Source organism: Elephantulus edwardii, unplaced genomic scaffold, assembly GCF_000299155.1.
Source record: "Elephantulus edwardii isolate Elephantulus edwardi_28Jun2011 unplaced genomic scaffold, EleEdw1.0 scaffold00003, whole genome shotgun sequence".
NCBI classification, from domain to species: domain Eukaryota; kingdom Metazoa; phylum Chordata; class Mammalia; order Macroscelidea; family Macroscelididae; genus Elephantulus; species Elephantulus edwardii.
In genome coordinates, this window is record NW_006399753.1 from 38,151,262 (window position 1) to 38,168,398 (window position 17,137).

General features: G+C 40.7%; 1 protein-coding gene across 4 annotated transcripts in view; it reads right to left on the bottom strand.

The window, feature by feature from the left end:
- Positions 1 to 17,137, bottom strand: part of TMTC4 (transmembrane and tetratricopeptide repeat containing 4) — a 114,111-nt gene that overhangs the window by 18,250 nt on the left and 78,724 nt on the right. For all 4 annotated transcript variants that reach the window (XM_006879386.1, XM_006879387.1, XM_006879389.1 and 1 more), the window contains 3 exons: positions 7,279 to 7,358; positions 6,988 to 7,095; positions 6,738 to 6,879 (listed from right to left, as the gene is read on the bottom strand). In XM_006879386.1, the coding sequence (XP_006879448.1) occupies positions 6,738 to 6,879; positions 6,988 to 7,095; positions 7,279 to 7,358 (330 nt within the window). The remainder of the gene's footprint in view (positions 1 to 6,737; positions 6,880 to 6,987; positions 7,096 to 7,278; positions 7,359 to 17,137) is intronic.

Here is a 17,137-nt window from a genome sequence, read left to right on the forward strand (position 1 = left end):
CCCACAGAATAGCCAAAGTTATAAATTTGAATGTGAGCACACAGCATTCTCTTTCCCTCACAGAGTGGCTGATAGATTCCAACAGCTAATCTTTAGGTTAATAGCTCAACACTTAATCCACTGCACCACATCTGCTTAAGGAGGATTAAGACAATGGATATTTGGTGGTCTCATCTTTCTCCTGAGAATTCAAACAACTAACAACTTTTAGGTTATCAAGCAAATGCCTTAACCACAGCACCATCAGTGCTCCTTTATGTATGTGTGTGTTGTTGTTGCATCATCTCTGACTCATGATGGCTGTACAGACAACAGATTGAAATCCTGTCTCATCCTGTGACATCCTCACAATCTCTGACATACTTAAGCCCACTGTTGCAGTCACTGTGCAAATCCATCTTACTGAGGGTCTTCTCTTTTGCTGACCCTCTTTTCCAAGCATAATGTCATTTTCCAAGGACTGGTACATGCTGACACAGCATGTGAGATGAAGTTTCACCATCCTGTCTCTAAAGAACATCCTGGTTACACTTCCTCCAAGATAGATTTGTTTATTCTTTTGGCAACTCATGGTCTTCTCTATTCACTGTACAACTTTCACAGTCATAAAAGTAATTAGAAACACCACGGCCTGGGCTCTCATGCGCGTATGCATGCATGTATCACTCGCTCACTGCTGCTGATCCACAGGTGACCCTCTAGTTGGCTTCCAGAAGCAGAAAACTGCATGAAGGAGACTTCCCATCTTTCTCTCTGGGAGCAGTGGGTGGATTTGACCACTGACATTTGGGTTAGCAGTGCAACTCCCTTACTGACTAGGCTATGTGAGTCCCTTATATGCATGTGTGTGTATAAATATGATGACTGCATTCCTCAAGTTGTGTAATTATCACCATTAACCCTTTTAAAACAATTTCATCACCATTAACAGACCCTCAGTGCCCACATGCCATGACCTCCCCTTTCTCTCCCCGCCCCCAATAAACTTTGCCCTCTATACATTTGTCTAGTTTAGATCTTTCACATAAGCATGATCACACATTAATTGTCCTAGCGTAAAGGACTACTTCACTCAGCATAAAGTTTTCAAGGTTTATCCATGCTGTGACGTGTATCAGGACGTTATTTTTCTTATGGTTAAGAAATAATCCATTGTATGCAAGGAGAACATTTGGATTATCCATTCATTTCTTGATGGACCTTTAGGTTGTTTGCTGATTTAATTTCTTTATATTAATGAATCTAATTATTAAAACCAACAATCCCATTGAATTAAAGACTATTACCATCCACATTTTATAGACAGAGCAAGTGATTCACAGACAGGCTAAGATATTTGCCTGAAGTGACACACTCAGAAATGGTCAAGTGGGGACAGAACCAAAGAGTTTAGCTGGAGTCTGCAATCTTTTACCTATAATCTACTACTTAGTGCCAACCTGTGTTTCAGACTACTGAAAAGAATGAAGTTAAAACCTAGTCATTATGGTATTTTTCCCCCCAAAAAAGACTTCAGAGAATACTGATAAAATATTATTGAGGGCAGTAAACAAAGTATTTCTCTGAAAAGTTTTATGCATCAAATTCAACATTTGAAGAATGGACTAGTAGCCTCTTTCTGCCTAAACTTAATGTAAAAATATGGTAGAAGGTATTCTATCAGAAACTCTTTGTAAACTCTTGGGCAAAGACTTATTATGCAGCAATGTAGTACACTGGAAAAAGAGGGCCTGTTTACCTCCTTTAAGTTAGAGAGATTATGCCTTATTTTCCTTTGAAAAGAAATTTATATCAATAATAGTGCAAAATGGCTGGTTCTCAATTTGCATAGACAATAAAACTAGACTGAGGGAGAAAATGATGGGATTTCAGCTGGTGACCCTTCTGCCTTCTTAGCTCAGTTTATATCCACATTTCTTCTGAAAGTACCTGATTCCTTCAACCTGGGAAAATGTACAAATGATAGCTATTTATCAGAGTTCAAGGCTATTTCAGTATATCCTGCCAAGGCTGTCTTTTCATTAGACAACAGAAATATTATGACTTGCCCTATGACCCACACAGCAAGTAGGTTGCATATTATGCAAGAAAAGAAAAGATTTAATGAATTGGGAAAACAGTCATTAAATGTAATATTTGTAATGTATAATTTGTAATAATACAAATATTGATTTTTAAAAAGATGCTATCAGATCTTCCAAAGTCTCAGAAGCTCAAGTTACAATATGTTAACATCTAAGAGGTGAAATGAGGTGGAAGTTAAAAAATTAGTCTCCAGTCTGACGTCGTTGCTCTTCAGTACTCTTGAGAGGTCCCTCACAGCCAGCTTTCCAAATGCAATTCGTCTCTTGATTTCCTGGATGCAGTTACCAAGAGTGTTGACTGTGGAACCAAGTAAACTAAAACTGTTAACTATCTCAATCTCTTCACCATCCATACTGATGCTGCCAATTGGCCCAGTGGTGAGAATCTTTGTTTTCTTTATGTTGAGCTTCAATCCATATAGGAGGCTGCAGTCCTTGATCTTCTGCAACAAGTGCTTCAGGTCCTCCTCAGTTTCAGCAAGCAGGATTGTGTCATCTGCATAACGCTGGTTGTTGAAGATTCTTCCACCAATCCTGATGCCATACTCCTCTTCGTATAGTCCAGTGTCTCAGATGATCTGTTCTGTATACAGATTGAAAAGGTATGGATACAGAATACTTCCCTGACGAACCCCCTTCTTGATTTTGAACCATGTAGTGTCTCCTTGCTCTGTTCTGACAACTGCCTCTTGGTCCAAGTATAGGTTTCGCATTAGCACAATCAAATGGTCTGGGATTCCCATTCTTCTCAGAGTCATACTGAAGAAAAACAACAGAACAAGTAAAATTTACTTTTATTCTACCTCAATCTCTTTTAATTACTATCTCTACAAAGGGAATAATCTCTTTAAAGGGATCCGAGAAAAAGGGATGATTTAATAAGAATTACCCACCAGAAAGGCAAGTCGTGTGTCTCTGATGGTTTTGGACCCACCAAGGACTCCGTGGGAGAAACATGGGCATTCTGCTCTCATGCTATTCTTAGCCTCTGAAACCCAAAGAAGAGTCAGTTTGGAGTTGATTCCAAGCCAATAGCAATGAGTTTTGAATTGAGTTTGCCACCCAGACAGGAGACAGAAAATGTGAGTGCTCTTTACATATTGTTTCTCAGTCCTATGCCCACCATTCCTAAAGCTCCTTTGCTACCTGGCTTCTTGCTAAGTTACTGCCAACTGCAGTTACCAGTGGAGATGAGGTGGTGGGGGAAGCAGCTTCTTCTCTCTCACGCTTCCTTCTTTCTCGTCACTTGGTTATGTTCTTTGATCCCAGTGCTAGGATTGGAGGCAGTGGATTTCTCCATGATCCCAGGTCCAGAAGGGGCAGACATTTTCCATGACCTCAGTTCTTGAGGTAGGCCCTGAGTGAGACAGAGGGCTCCTCTCCAAGCTCTTACATTCTAGTAGTGCTATTTTCTTCTTCTCTTTGTTCTCCAGCCTTGTAAGAAGTAGCTATTTCTTTAGTTCTCAATCTGAGTTACAGCACTTATCTGTGTTCTTCCAATCTTCCAGTAATGATTCAACCAATTCCCTATATTACATCTTCTGTACTTAAAAATTAGGAACTCTGGTGGGTTAGCTGCATCTCTCTGGCAGTTTGCATCCAACAGTGACTCTAAGGGAGAAAGTTGGACAATCTCCTGTACAGTTTATAACTCCAAAAACACAATGAAGGGTCGGTCAGTGAGGAGTCACGAATGAGCAATGAATTTGAGTTTTTCGAGTACTTAATGACCCACTGCTATTGAGCTGATTCCTCTGAGTTGTGGTGCGGGAGCAGAGTACTGAACATACTATGGACTGTCAAGAGAACAAATAGGTCTGTCTTGCAGAGGGTGAAATCAGGTTGGTCTTGGGAGGCGAGGATTTTGAAACTCTGTCTCACGTACTTTGGACATCTGTTCTGCAGGAACCAGTCCTTGGAGAAGGACATCAAGCTTGGAAGAGTAGAGGGTCAGTGCAGGAGAGGAAGACCCTGGATGAGATGGATTGAGAGTGGCAGTGGGGTCAGATGAGTCAGAAATGGTCAGACTGGCTCAGGATGGCACAAGGTTCAGAGCCGTTGTTCACAGGGCTGCTATGAGTCGTAGATGACTCCATGGCACATAACAACACAACAAAAACAACAACAATAAAACTGAGCAGAATACATCATGATGTATCCAAGATAGTAAATCTTTACAGAAGCAGATTGCCACATATTCTCTTAGGAGCAACTGGTTAATTCAAACCACCAACTTTCCCATTAGCAGCTCAACACTCAATCTACTGTGCCTCACAAATAATCCAGCTCTTCCTAATGTCTTATTCCACTAGAGAACCATATCACACAGCCTTCTTGCCTGGGTACAGGAATCAAAACAACTTTCAGACTCCAATTACTAAAGAGTGACAATGAGGACTTCTAAAAAAGAAACTTTTAAGTTTCTCTTAGTCACCAATCTATAAATGTGCTGGTTGAGCTGTTAGAGATTAAGCTCTTAACGCTTTTAAACTGTCAAGATGGCAAAAGCCAGATAATTAAACAACAACAGAGAGCTTTAAATAAGAACAGCAGACAAGAACACAGGAAGATCATTTCATGGTAGCATTGTTAGCAAATAACATAACAAAAAGCTGTACAAGATTTCAATATATTCAAACAATGGATGATTTTTTAAGTTACAGGGGCAGCAAATACTAGGGATGGGAGCACATGATAAAATCCTATTTTTTATATTCTATGCTCCTTTATCCTTCAGATATAACTCTTGTGGAAGGTTAACTTGGCATAAATTTTCTGTTTTCCAAATCCCAAGGCGTTGTAGTGACAGGCAGCTACTAGGGAAGAAATAAAGGGGGAAAAATTCTGCTGAGCCTTAGAGATTTAAAGTATTTAAATAATTTAGGAGGCTGCAGCTACAGTCACTTTACAAGCAACAGCCTAAAAGGAATCCCTTAAAGAAAGACTTTTTAAGGATATCAACTATGTCACCCAGGTGTGAGTTTAACGTTGTTGTTAAGTGCTGTTTAGTTGATTTTCAACTCATAGCAACCTCAGGTAACAGAGCCGAGCCACCCCATTGGATTTTTGAGGCTGTAATTTTTATGGGCGCAGATTTTCCTGTCTTTCTCCCTCAGAGACAGGAGGTTGTGGGTGGGTTCAAACTGCCAACTTTAGGTTAACAGCTGGTAACCTAATCATTGCAACACTAGAGCTTCTTTTTTCTAGTTTAACAGACACAGTAAACAGAAGTTAACTCCCATTCTCTGGTCCCACACTCTCAGTTCATTAACTCTATGAGACTCAATCCTGCATTTTATGTGACTGCAGCTTTAAGCCTGTACTTAACCATGGTGCTGAGGTTTTACTGTCCTCCCCTATCTCTTTCCTTCTCAGAGAGGACACCTTCTCACTAGACCAATTTTAACTCTCTTCAAATCTTCAGGTTTCACCTCAACATCAAAGTGTATAACTGGATCATAAAACACAGAATTTTAAAATGTAAAAGGAAATAGAAACTCATTCAAGATCAAGTGACTCCGAAGAAAGTTAGGTGGGACAACAGGCATCTCTGCGCATCCAATCACCCTAGTGGAGACATCATGCTGCTCCCTGGGTTGGGCTACATTACTGCCACCCTCCCCTGTGCCCAAGGAGAAATATGTCAGCTCTTCTAGAAGAAATACATTAGCTTTGGTGGCCTGGTGGTAAGGAGCTGCATTGCCAACTTGAAAATATACAGTTCAAATCCACCAGCTGCTCCTCACGAGAAAAATGGATAATCTTTTCCTGTGCAATTTACTGCCCCTGAAAACCCATTGGTCAGTTCTGACTCAACGTAATGTAATGTAACACAACACAATACAACAAAACATGATGTTAAACAGGTTTCAACAGACCTTCCATACTATTCTAAAATGGAACATGAAGAAAGGCCTGGTAATCTATTCCCAGAAATCAGTCAAGAAAAACTGTACAGATCACAACTGCTGGATCTACAACCAATCCAATGACAGCATAGGGCTAGCTAGCATTTCATGTACCTGTGCATGGGATCCCCACAAATCAGGCATCAAATGGATGATACATACAAATAATGAGAAAAAACCCCAAAACACATATCCTCTTCCGCTTTAAAATCAAATGAAAGGGTTGGTTGAGGAGCAAAGATAAGAATTCCTGTTTCTTTGTCCAGAAAAATCAAAGGAGCAGTTCCTCTGAGGAAGGAGAATTCGGGAAGCTCAGACATCACACTAAGGTCTTGTTTTTTTTCTTAGGCTCAGCTTTTTTTTTTCTTTTTTTCTTTTCAACCTTTCAAAGCAGAGAAACTGATGTTTATCAGGAAGTGACCCCTTGGGTGTTGTTTCACAGGGATTAAGGGCCTTAAAAATATAACTTATTCTTTAGTCTAACCTAATGCTTTTGTGATCTCTTAAGCATGACTAATTTGAGTTGCATTGCTTTCTAGTTAGAGCTAAAAAACCCAAACATGTAAGGAAATCAAGCAGCAACCTTCAAAGACGAGCAACATATGTGGAAGCACTTTATAAAATGCGGAGTGCTAGATGTGTTACTACTGCCATTTTTATTCTAAGTCAAACAAAACTCAGATGTGTTGCTTTCTAAGTAAGGAAAAAAGAATGTTCACCAGCCACCAGAGCTCCCTCAGTTTACCAAACGTCCGAGGTTGTAGTAACAATCTGGGTATTTTCGTCTGTGCTTAATTGCTGTCCGGTAACTTTGTTCTGCTGCTTCAAAACGCTTCAGGCTGTTCTGCACTATACCTAAATTCATCCAGGCAGCAGCAAAGTCAGGCCTACAGAAGCATTTTTAAAAAGAATAAATAAGAAAAAAGAGAAAGATTTAGACAAGGAAATGCAAGAACTCATTTGCCACTTGCATAATTATAGGAAATAATACTTACTGAATCTGTACAGCCAAAGACAGCAGTTCCTCGGCTTCCTGTAGCTCATTCCTTTCTTTTAAGATATTTCCAAGGTTGTTCATGGCATGAACATACTTGGGATTTAATCTGAAAATCGGAGAGAATCCAAGCCGTCTGTTAATGCTTAGCTGTGTTCACTAATCTCTCAGGAACTGGCAAGGCTTTCTTAATGGTGGGGTCCTAAGGGGGACAGGTTTTTCATCTTAGGAGGCTAGAACATTCCATGCATATAAATGACATTTCTTATGGGAGACAACATGTGTGCTGTACCTCACAGCTTCTCTGTAGTATCGGATGGCAGCTGTTTGGTTACCATTATCAGCTAGGTTTTTGCCAATGTTGTAGTGAACCTGAAAATGGAGAAAACAATTTGGCCATCAGGTGACAAATTGCTTTGTTCAGAGTCTGGATACCTAGCTCATTTTCTAACTGAATAGGTAAAGGTACAAACCCAAAACATAAAACTCCACACACCAGAGAGTTATCTGAAATCCTACAGAGGGTAGGTAGACCCTGGCCACCTTGCCCTTCAACCTCATCCTGTTAGAAAAGAACAGAACAAAGGGAGATGACAAGAGGATATTATGACTAAAGCAAGACAAAAGGAAAAGTAACAAAAGAACACACCGGAGAAAACAGGAAAATGAAGAAACCAGGCTGCTTGAACTACTATTGCTGCTGTGCTCCTTTGAGAAGATTCTAACTCCTAGTGACCCACCGGGCAGAGCTGAACTGCTCACAGGGTTTCCTCGACTGTAATCTTTATAAGAAGGGAGCTCGGGTGGCAGTCTATAAGGAGTTGCACTGCTAACTCAAAATCTGAGCTTCTCTGGTGGTTCAAACCTGTTAGTTACTCTGTGGGAGAAATATAAGAAATCTCCTATGGGATTTACAGCCTCTGAAAACCTGCTAGAGGCTCAGCTGTGAGTTGGGTCTGCTTCATGTGGCACTGAGTGAGCAAATGAGTGGGTGAGTGAACCTTTATAGCATCAGATTACCAGCTTTTTCCTACCACAGAGCAACTTGAGGGTTTGGGTGGCCAACTTCTCAGTTAGCAGCCAAGTATGTAACCATTTTGGTATCACAGCTCTTTATTTTACTACTAATTTCTTGAATGCCCTCTACTACTACCCAGTCTGGAAATGAGAACTGCACTGGGGAAGTCTGCAGTCAAGGATGTCTCCAAATTACTGAGGGGCAATGATGTCAGTTTGAGGACCAAGGTGCAACTGACTCAGGCCATGGTATTTTCAATCAATGCCTATGCATCTAAGAGTTGTACAATAAATAAGGATGACAGAAGAATAATTAAAAAAAAAAAGAAGAATCAATGCCTTTCAGCTGTGGTGTTGGAGAAAGGTACTGAATATCCCATGAATTGCCAAAAGAACAAGCAGATATGTCTTGGGGAAAGTGCAGCCAGAATGCTTCTTTGAGGCAAAGATGATACAGCTTCACCTCTCATTCTTTGGGCATGTTGTTAGGAAAGGCTATTCCTTGGAAAGGGACATCATGCTTGGAAATGTGGGAAGACAGTGAAGGAGAGGAAGACCTTCAACCAGATGGATTGCTACAGAGTCTGCAGACTACAGCAATGGGCTCAATTATGTCAGAGACTGTGAAGAAGGCACAGGATAGGACAGATCTTTTCTTCACAGGGTCCTTATGAGTTATACTTGACAGCACCTAACAATAACAACTTCCACTCTTTGGACGTCAGTTGGCCAGTATGTGGTGGCTGGTATGTTGCTGTGATGCAAGGAGCTATTCCACGAGTATTCCAAATCGGAGTAGGGTCATCTAAGGTGGACAGATTTCAGTGCGGCTTCCAGACTAAGTCTAGGAAGAAATGTCCTGGGATCTATTACTACAATTAGCTAATGATAATCCTATGGATCACATCTGAATACTGTTTAATACATTGCTAGAAGACACTCAAAATACACAGTAACTGTAACAATGGACTCAAACACACCAAGACTGGGAAGATGACCCAGGACTGGGCAGCATTCTGTCCTGCTGCACACCGGGTCACCATGAGTCGGACTCGACTCAACAGCTACAACTCTCAGAACAGCACAGATTGCAATGGCTTTTAAGGGATGCACCTGGCCATCAGGGAGGGAGCAAGGAAACCTACTGAGTTTAAAGTCCTTTCAGTGATTCAATAGGGAGAACAGGGTGAGTTCAGGAGAGGAACAGGCAGGCTGCTCCCAGCGCAGGGTCAAGCAGGTGGTAGGGGATGGGTGGATGGGATCACCCAGAGAGTGAGCAAGGGAGGGGTTCCCTGGAGGAGTAATTCTTCCCAAACCATAATCTTGTTTGACTCTTCTAATCTGGTCGCTTAGTGGCAAGGAGCTGTGCTTCAAAACAAAACCATGAGGTTCTGTACACCTTGACAGGACATGACATCAATAAACAAACTTACAGCAGATGAGACTAGCAGGAAATAGAAGAAAGTAGAGAGAACTGAAGAGAGAACTTTCAATTGATCTATGGAAGAAGGTGAAGCAGAGGAGAAGATGACAGGATACACAGCTGCAAGTCTGCCAGAAACTCTCAGGTAATTTTAACACCTGGGAGGCCAAATGAGGCTGACCGACTTGGCTCAGACTAAATGGCAAAGGAAGAGGCTGAGGCTAGAACTAAGAAATCAGTGAGACCACACAGGCTAATTAGGAAGCAAAAATCTCACCACTGGACCAACAGCAATTGTGATAGATGGAGAAAAGATGGAGTTTATCAATGATCTCATTTTACTTGGATCCACAATCAATGCCCAGGGTCACAGCAGTCAAGAAGTCAAAAGGACTGACTTTGGCAGGTCAGCTGTGGAGAGGACTCCTTTTCATGTTTCTGCATGCCATACAGTCAGAACCGACACATAGCTGACTCTCCAGTGGGTTTTCAGAGGCAGTGAATCCATGGAAAGAGATTGTCCATCCTTCTCCCGTGGAGCAGCTGGTTATTTGAACTGGGTGCCTTTGGGATGGCAGTGCAGCTTCTTCTCACTAGGCCACCAGAGCTTCTTTTCAATCTCATATACTTTATTATTTATTTATTTTTATTGGTTTTCATTCAATCATTGATATACATTATGCTCTACAAGGACCTCTTAAAAATGCTAAAGAGCAATGATGTCAGCTTAAAGGGCCCCTATGTCTTTGACTTAAGCTATATTATTTTCAACTGCTTTGTATGCATCTGAAAGTTGGACAATGAATAAAAGAAGACCAACGAAGGTCTGATGGCTTTGAATTGAGGTGCTGCCAAAGGGCAGTGAATACTGAATGGGCTGCCTAAAGAATAAACCAATCCTGCCTTGGATGAGATAGCACCAGGTGCTCCTCTAGGGCAAGGATAGTGAAATGTATTTTTCACATACTTTGGGAATGTGTCAGGAGTGGCCAGGCTTTGAAAACTGACATCCTGCTGGGAGAGGTAGAGGATCAAAGAAAGAGAGGAAGATCCCCAGTGACATAGTGACTACCTACAAAAACAGGCTTGAGCATGGATGGAGCAGGATATACAGCAGCTTCAGTTTGTTGTTCATATGGTTGCTGTAAGTTGTAGTTGACTCAAGACTCAACAATAGCCCAAAACAACAATGACAACAAATAAGGGATATTAAAAAGGATTAATACTTTTAAAATGAATGCTGTCTATCAATACCTTTGAGTTGTGGTGCTAGAGAAGAGTAATAAACATACCATGGACTGACAAGAGAACAAACAGCTCTGTCATGGCGAAGGTGAGACCAGGTTGCTCCTTGGAGACAAAGACTTTGAATCTCCATCTGACATATATTGGGCATGTAACCAAGACTGACCCGTCCTTGGAGAAGGACATCATGTCTGAAAGGGTGGAAGGTCAGAACAGGAGAGAAAGACCTTAGATGAGATAGGTTTACACAGTGACTGGCAATGGGGTGAGGTGTGTCAGAGACTACTGGCTTAGGATAGCGCAAGGTTCAGAGGTTCTGTTCATAGGGTCAGTATGAGTCATAGTCAAAGTAAAGACACATAACAAAAATAAATTTTTTTAAAATCAAAAGAAAAAGAAAATAATAAAGCCTATATGATCAAGTATTTTAATGAAATGTGTAAAGAGCTGGAGTCAGAAAAACAAAAGGGCTAAACTTGCTCGGCATTTCTGAAGTTGAAGAAACTGAAGAATAACTTCAAGGCTTAAGTTGTAATCTCCCACAAGGGTATCATTCAAGAAGAGTGAAAATGTTCATTACAAAGACAGAAGAGGAAGAAAAGACCAAGACCCTGAAAATTGCACTGGAGCTCAGAGAAGCCAAAGCAGAGGGAAGAATTCAAGGTACTAAAGAGTTGAATAGAAGATTTCAAAAGGCAGCACGGGACGACAAAGTAAAATATTACAATGAAATGTGTAAGGAGTTGGAGTCAGAAAATCAAAAGGGCCGAACTCGCTCAGCATTTCTTAAGCTCAAGGAACTGAAGAACAAATTCAAACCTTGAGTTGCATAATCAAGGATGCTTTAGGCAGAATATTAAATGATCCAGGAAGTATTAAAAGAAGATGGAAAGAATATACTGAGTCACTGTATCAAAAGGGACTGGCAGACACAGAAGAATTTCATGAAACAACATATGAGCAAGACCCGATGGTGATGAAGGAAGAAGGTCAAGCTGCTTTGAAGGAAATAGCAAAAAATAAGGCCCCAGGAATAGATGGTATACCAATTGACATATTTCAGCAAACAGATGCTGCCCTGGACGTGCTCACCAAGTTGTGCCAAGAAATCTGGAGAACAACCACTTGGCCAACTGACTGAAAGAGATCTATATTTGTTCCCATCCCAAAGAAGGGTGACCCAACGGAGTGTGGAAACTATAGAACAATCTCATTGATGTCACATGCAAGCAAAATTGTACTGAAGATTATCCAAAAATGACTGGAACAACACATCAGCAGAGAACTGCCAGAAGTCCAAGCTGGGTTTAGAGGAGTCGTGGTACTAGCGATATTGTAGCTAATATTAGATGGATCTTAGTTGAAAGCAGGGAGTACCAGAGGAATGTCTATCTGTGTTTCATTGACTATGCAAAGGCGTTTGACAGCTTCAGTTTGCTTGGCTCCACAGTTAACACTCTTGGCACCAGCAGCCAGGAAATTAGAAGATGTACTGGCATGGGAAAGTCTGTTGTTAGGGACCTGTCCAAAGTACTGAAGAGCAATGGTGTCTCTTTGGAGACTAAGGTGCGTCTGATACAGGCATTGGTTGTATCGGAGATGGTGCGATTGGCACAGGACAGTGCAGAGTTTAGGGATGTTGTACATAGGGTCACTATGAGTCGCAAGCGACTCGAGGGCACATAACAACAACAACAACAATAAGAAGTTGTAATACTTAAAGATGCTATGAGTAGAATATTGAATGATCCAGGAAGCATTAAAAGAAGCAAGTCACTGTATCAAAAAGAACTGGTGGACCCAGAATAATTTCATGAAACAACTTGTGATAAAGAGGAAATGGTAATGAAGAAGGAAGTTCAAGCTGCTACGAAGAAATTGGCAAAATGCTAGGCTCTGGAATTGATAGAATACCAACTGACATATTTCAACAAACAGATGCTGCCTTGGATATGCTCACCAGGTTGTGCGCCAAGAAATCTGGAGGACAGTTACCTCACCAACTGACTGGAAGAGATCCACAGTTATTACTATTCCAAAAAGTTGTGATACATTCATACAATGGAATACTGCGCAGCATGCAGGAGCAATGATTTTGTAAATCACTACCTAACTTGGGATGGTCTGGAAAGCATTATGTTGCGTGAACTAACTCAGTCCCACAAGGACAAATACTGCATAAAACTATTATTGTAGAATGAGTATGTGGATCCAAGGCAGGGGTTAAGGGTGGAAATAGAGAGGTGAGGATGGGGGGGTTAGGATGTTAATCATAGGGTTGTACAGTTTGATGGGTGGGTGTGGTGAAGGAAATAGGAAGGATCTCTTGTGAAAAACAAAGTATTCAAACTTTGTAAATAAGAGTAAAATTTTTTTTAAAAAGGTAATCAGCCAGTGTACGGAAATTATTGAGCAATATTACTAATATCACACACACGCAAAATTCTGCTGAGGATTATCCAAAACCAACAGAGAACTACCAGAAATACAAGCTGGGTTTAAAAGAGGCCATGGCACTAGAGACATTTCATCACCAACATCAGATGGATCTTGGCTGAAAGCAAAGAGTACCAGAGGAATGTCTATCTGTGTTTCACTGACTATGGAAAGGCATTTGAGTATGCATATCACAACAAATTGTGGCTAACCTTGAAGAGAATGGGAATTCCACTTGATTGTGCTCATGCAAAACCTACACTGGCTCAGAGCAAGGAAACACTGTATAGTTCAAAATCAGAAAGGGAGTGCTTCAGGGATGTGTCTTGTGTCTATTCCTTTTCAATCTATATACAGAACAGATCGTCTGGGACACTAGACTTTATGAGGAAGAGTGTGGCATCAGGATTGGAGGAAGACTCAGCAACAACTGTGTTATGCAGATGATGTAGCCTTGTTTGCTGAAACTGAGGAGGGCCTAAAGTGTTTGCTGCAGAAGGTTAAGGACTGCAGCCTTCAATATGGATTGAAATTCAACATCAAGAAGACAAAGATTCTCACCCCAGGGCCAAGGGACAGCACCACGATAGATGGAGAGGATACTGAAGTTGTTAACAATTTCAGCTTGCTTGGATCCACAATCAACACTCTTGGCACCAGCAGTCAGGAAGTTAAAAGACAAATTGCATTTGGGAAGTCTACTGTCAGGGACCTCTCCAAAGTGCTAAAGAGCAATGATGTCCATTTGGAGACTAAAGTGTAACTCATCCAGGCCAGGTCTTTACATTACTTGCTATGCATTAGAGACCTGAACAATGACTAAGGATGACAGAAGAAGAATCGATGCCTTTGAGTTATGGTTCTGGAGAAAAGTATTCAACATATCATGGACCAGCAGGAGAACTAATAGGTCTGTCTTGGAAAGAGTAAAACCAAGTTGTGCCTTGGAGGCAAGGATTTTGAAGCTCCATCCAGGTACTTTCGTCAAGTGGCCAGGAGGAACCAGTCCTTAGAGAAGGACATCATGCTTGGAAAGGTGGAGGGACAGCATAGGAGAGGAAGAGTCTGGATAAGATGGAGTAACATAGTAACTGCAGCAATGGCGTTAGGTGTTTCAGAGTTAGTGAGACTGAGTCAGGATAGGGCAAGGTTCAGAGCAATATACATATGGTCACTACGAGTCGTGGGCGACTCAATAGCGCTTAACAACAACTATATATAGTTGAAAGGAAAAAAAAATCTTGTCAGAAAGCATTTGAGAACCACAGCTTTCCAAGGTGCCTACGACTACTGGGGTGGGATACAGATGCTTATACTGGAATGGAAAAAAATGCCTGGGGGAAAAAGCAATAATGTAAGCTTCTATTCAAACAGAAGGAAACAGAAATAAAAATAAAGTTAGGAAAGGAGAGAGAAGAAAGTAAAATGGAAGTCAGAACAGAAAACTATTAGACAGGAAAAATTAGTTGAAAAACAAAGCATGTTGAGAGTTTCTTCTTTATAAAGACTAATAAGATTAAAAGAAAAAGGAGGAAAACCCCACCACCACCCTAAGTCTACTCTCGTAGCCTTAAGAGGTGATAGTCACATTATATACAGCAAGAGTAACTAATAATAGTATTCTGGTAGCTAGCACTTGCTAGGATCACCAATATGCCAGGAACAACATTTAGCATTGTGTCCAAATCACTTCTCTTCCTTACAAAGGTCCTACAGTGTCACAGCTATGATTGTCACTTCTGAATTGATAAACTGTTTTAACTTCCTAAGTCTCTGACCCAAGGCTATGATGTTTCTCATTGTAATACAATCATTTATTAGGGTGCTGTGTGCAAGGTACCTTCTAGATCTACTAATTCATACCAGTTTTTCCTTTCAAGTAAAATACTGTTTCTCATTGTTAAATACAGTAATGGTTTAAACACATCTCATTAATATTATTACCTCTGCACAATGTCTCAAGTCTACCTCTGAAAATTTAACTGCATCTTGATTTAATAGTCTTACTCTACAATTAGAGCCCTCCTTCAAAAATCTTAGCATGTCTGAAAGGGTATGGCTATTTTGTAAGCACATATGTAACACAGCTATTTCTGACCTGCCAATGTTAACGAATATTAATTTAGTTTTACCTAATCTACAAAAGGCATCCCAGGCAGGGGAATCACAGGTGGTATGACTACACACCATGAAGCATAATTTAAATTTTTGTACCAAACTGCTGTTCATTAGTAGGTATTATCTTCCAATCATAGTTCGGAAGAGACTTTCCATTAATGTCATTTAAAAGGAGCTTGGGATGTTTAGGGTTTGTGCTCCCTCCCAATCTGGATGAACACTCTCACCTCCCATCTCAGGACAAAGGAAGAAAAGGCAGGAAGATCCCACCTGCCAGTGCTGTCCTCGTGGCAAGAATACAAACACAGCTCAGGCTCAGACTTCAACAGGCCTCCCGCCTCTTCCACCCCAGGCTCCTGCTGCTTCCCTTTGTTACAAGAAATACTGTTTTCACAATAAAAAGCTCAGACAAAGAGTTCAACTGCCCTCTGCAGTAGAGACAGTGTTCTGTTCACCCAGACCAGGAGACCAAGGGAGAAAGAGGGGCACTCTGGAAATGCAAACTAGTTATTTACCTGGAAAACCAGTTAAAAATCAGATGCAGCCCTAGCAGACAAGTTGTCTGTAATTAAAAATGGGTAAACATCTTTACCCACAGGTCAGCTTTAACCTATATCTTAGGGAGAAAATAACTTGAATGTCAAACTGTTGATTATAGGACATCTTGTTAAAACAAAACAAAAAACTAATGTGGAAAGAAAACAAATCTCTTAAAACCTGTTTACTTCTGATGGATTTTAAAGAATGTTTTTTGTTTCCATGGGATGTTAAAGATTGAAAACTCCAGATTATTTAACTTTCCCTCTAGTCTTCATGATTCTTATGCTGAGGAAATGAACTGGCACTGGACACCAGAAGGCAAAAGCAACTGCACTGTAGCCCACTGACATGCAAGTGAAATGAAGTCAGAAATCAGCCACTAACAACAGCACCAAGATCAGTCTGTTTGTTGCAAATATTCTGCCTATGTTTGAAATTTAAGGTAAAAAAAAAGAAACACATAGAAATGATAACTCACCCTGGGTCACGCCTTAAGTGCTATATGATCGAGCCTTTTTATTGTTAAGTGAATTTAGAACTGCATTGCTGAGTTGATGCTGATTGCAACAAACTTTTAAGTCTTCAAGGTGAATATGGAATACAGGAGAAATGCAGCTAGATATCTGGGCTCATGTATTATAGTGAACTCAATGAATTGATTCTCGATCTGGTCAAATTCAATAACTCATATTGAATACCTTATCAAGGCATTGTGGGTAATTAAAGAACAGACTGGGCACAGGTACTACTGACATGGATATAGTGCTCTTTTGAAAAAGATGATTCTGGGATTGTGGCATCCACTTCCTAAACAACTTGCCTCAGACACTATTTGAACTTTGTTAATAAATGTCGATAGTTGTAGAGGGGCTTCAGGCCTTTTGTTCATAAGGTCGCTATGAGTCGTGCTCAGCTTGAAGGCAATCAACAACAATAACAACAACAATTTATAGCTAGAGAACTCTGGTGGCCAAGCAGTAAGGAGTTGTGCTGTCAAAGGTATATGGTTCAAATCTACCAGCAGCTCTATAGGAGAAAGAGGGGCAATCTCATCCCATGATGTTTACAGCCACTGTGAACCCTGTGGAGGGTCAGCTATTAATAGGTTGTGAGTTGAGGGCACACACCAACAAAACCAATATATAGATAGTGGCCAACTGTTCATGTAATGCTGAAAGAATATCAAGTGGGGACATTCTGGAAAACTCTTTGCAATGGAGTTGAACAAAATGGTGTTTTCTTAAATGCTATCGCTTCTTGAATACAAAATAGCTTTCCTCTCCCTTAATGCCCTAAAAGGATAAGAAAGACAATTTTATAACATTTCAATTTAAAGTAGTAAGTTTTATACATTTATAAATGGACCTTGAGT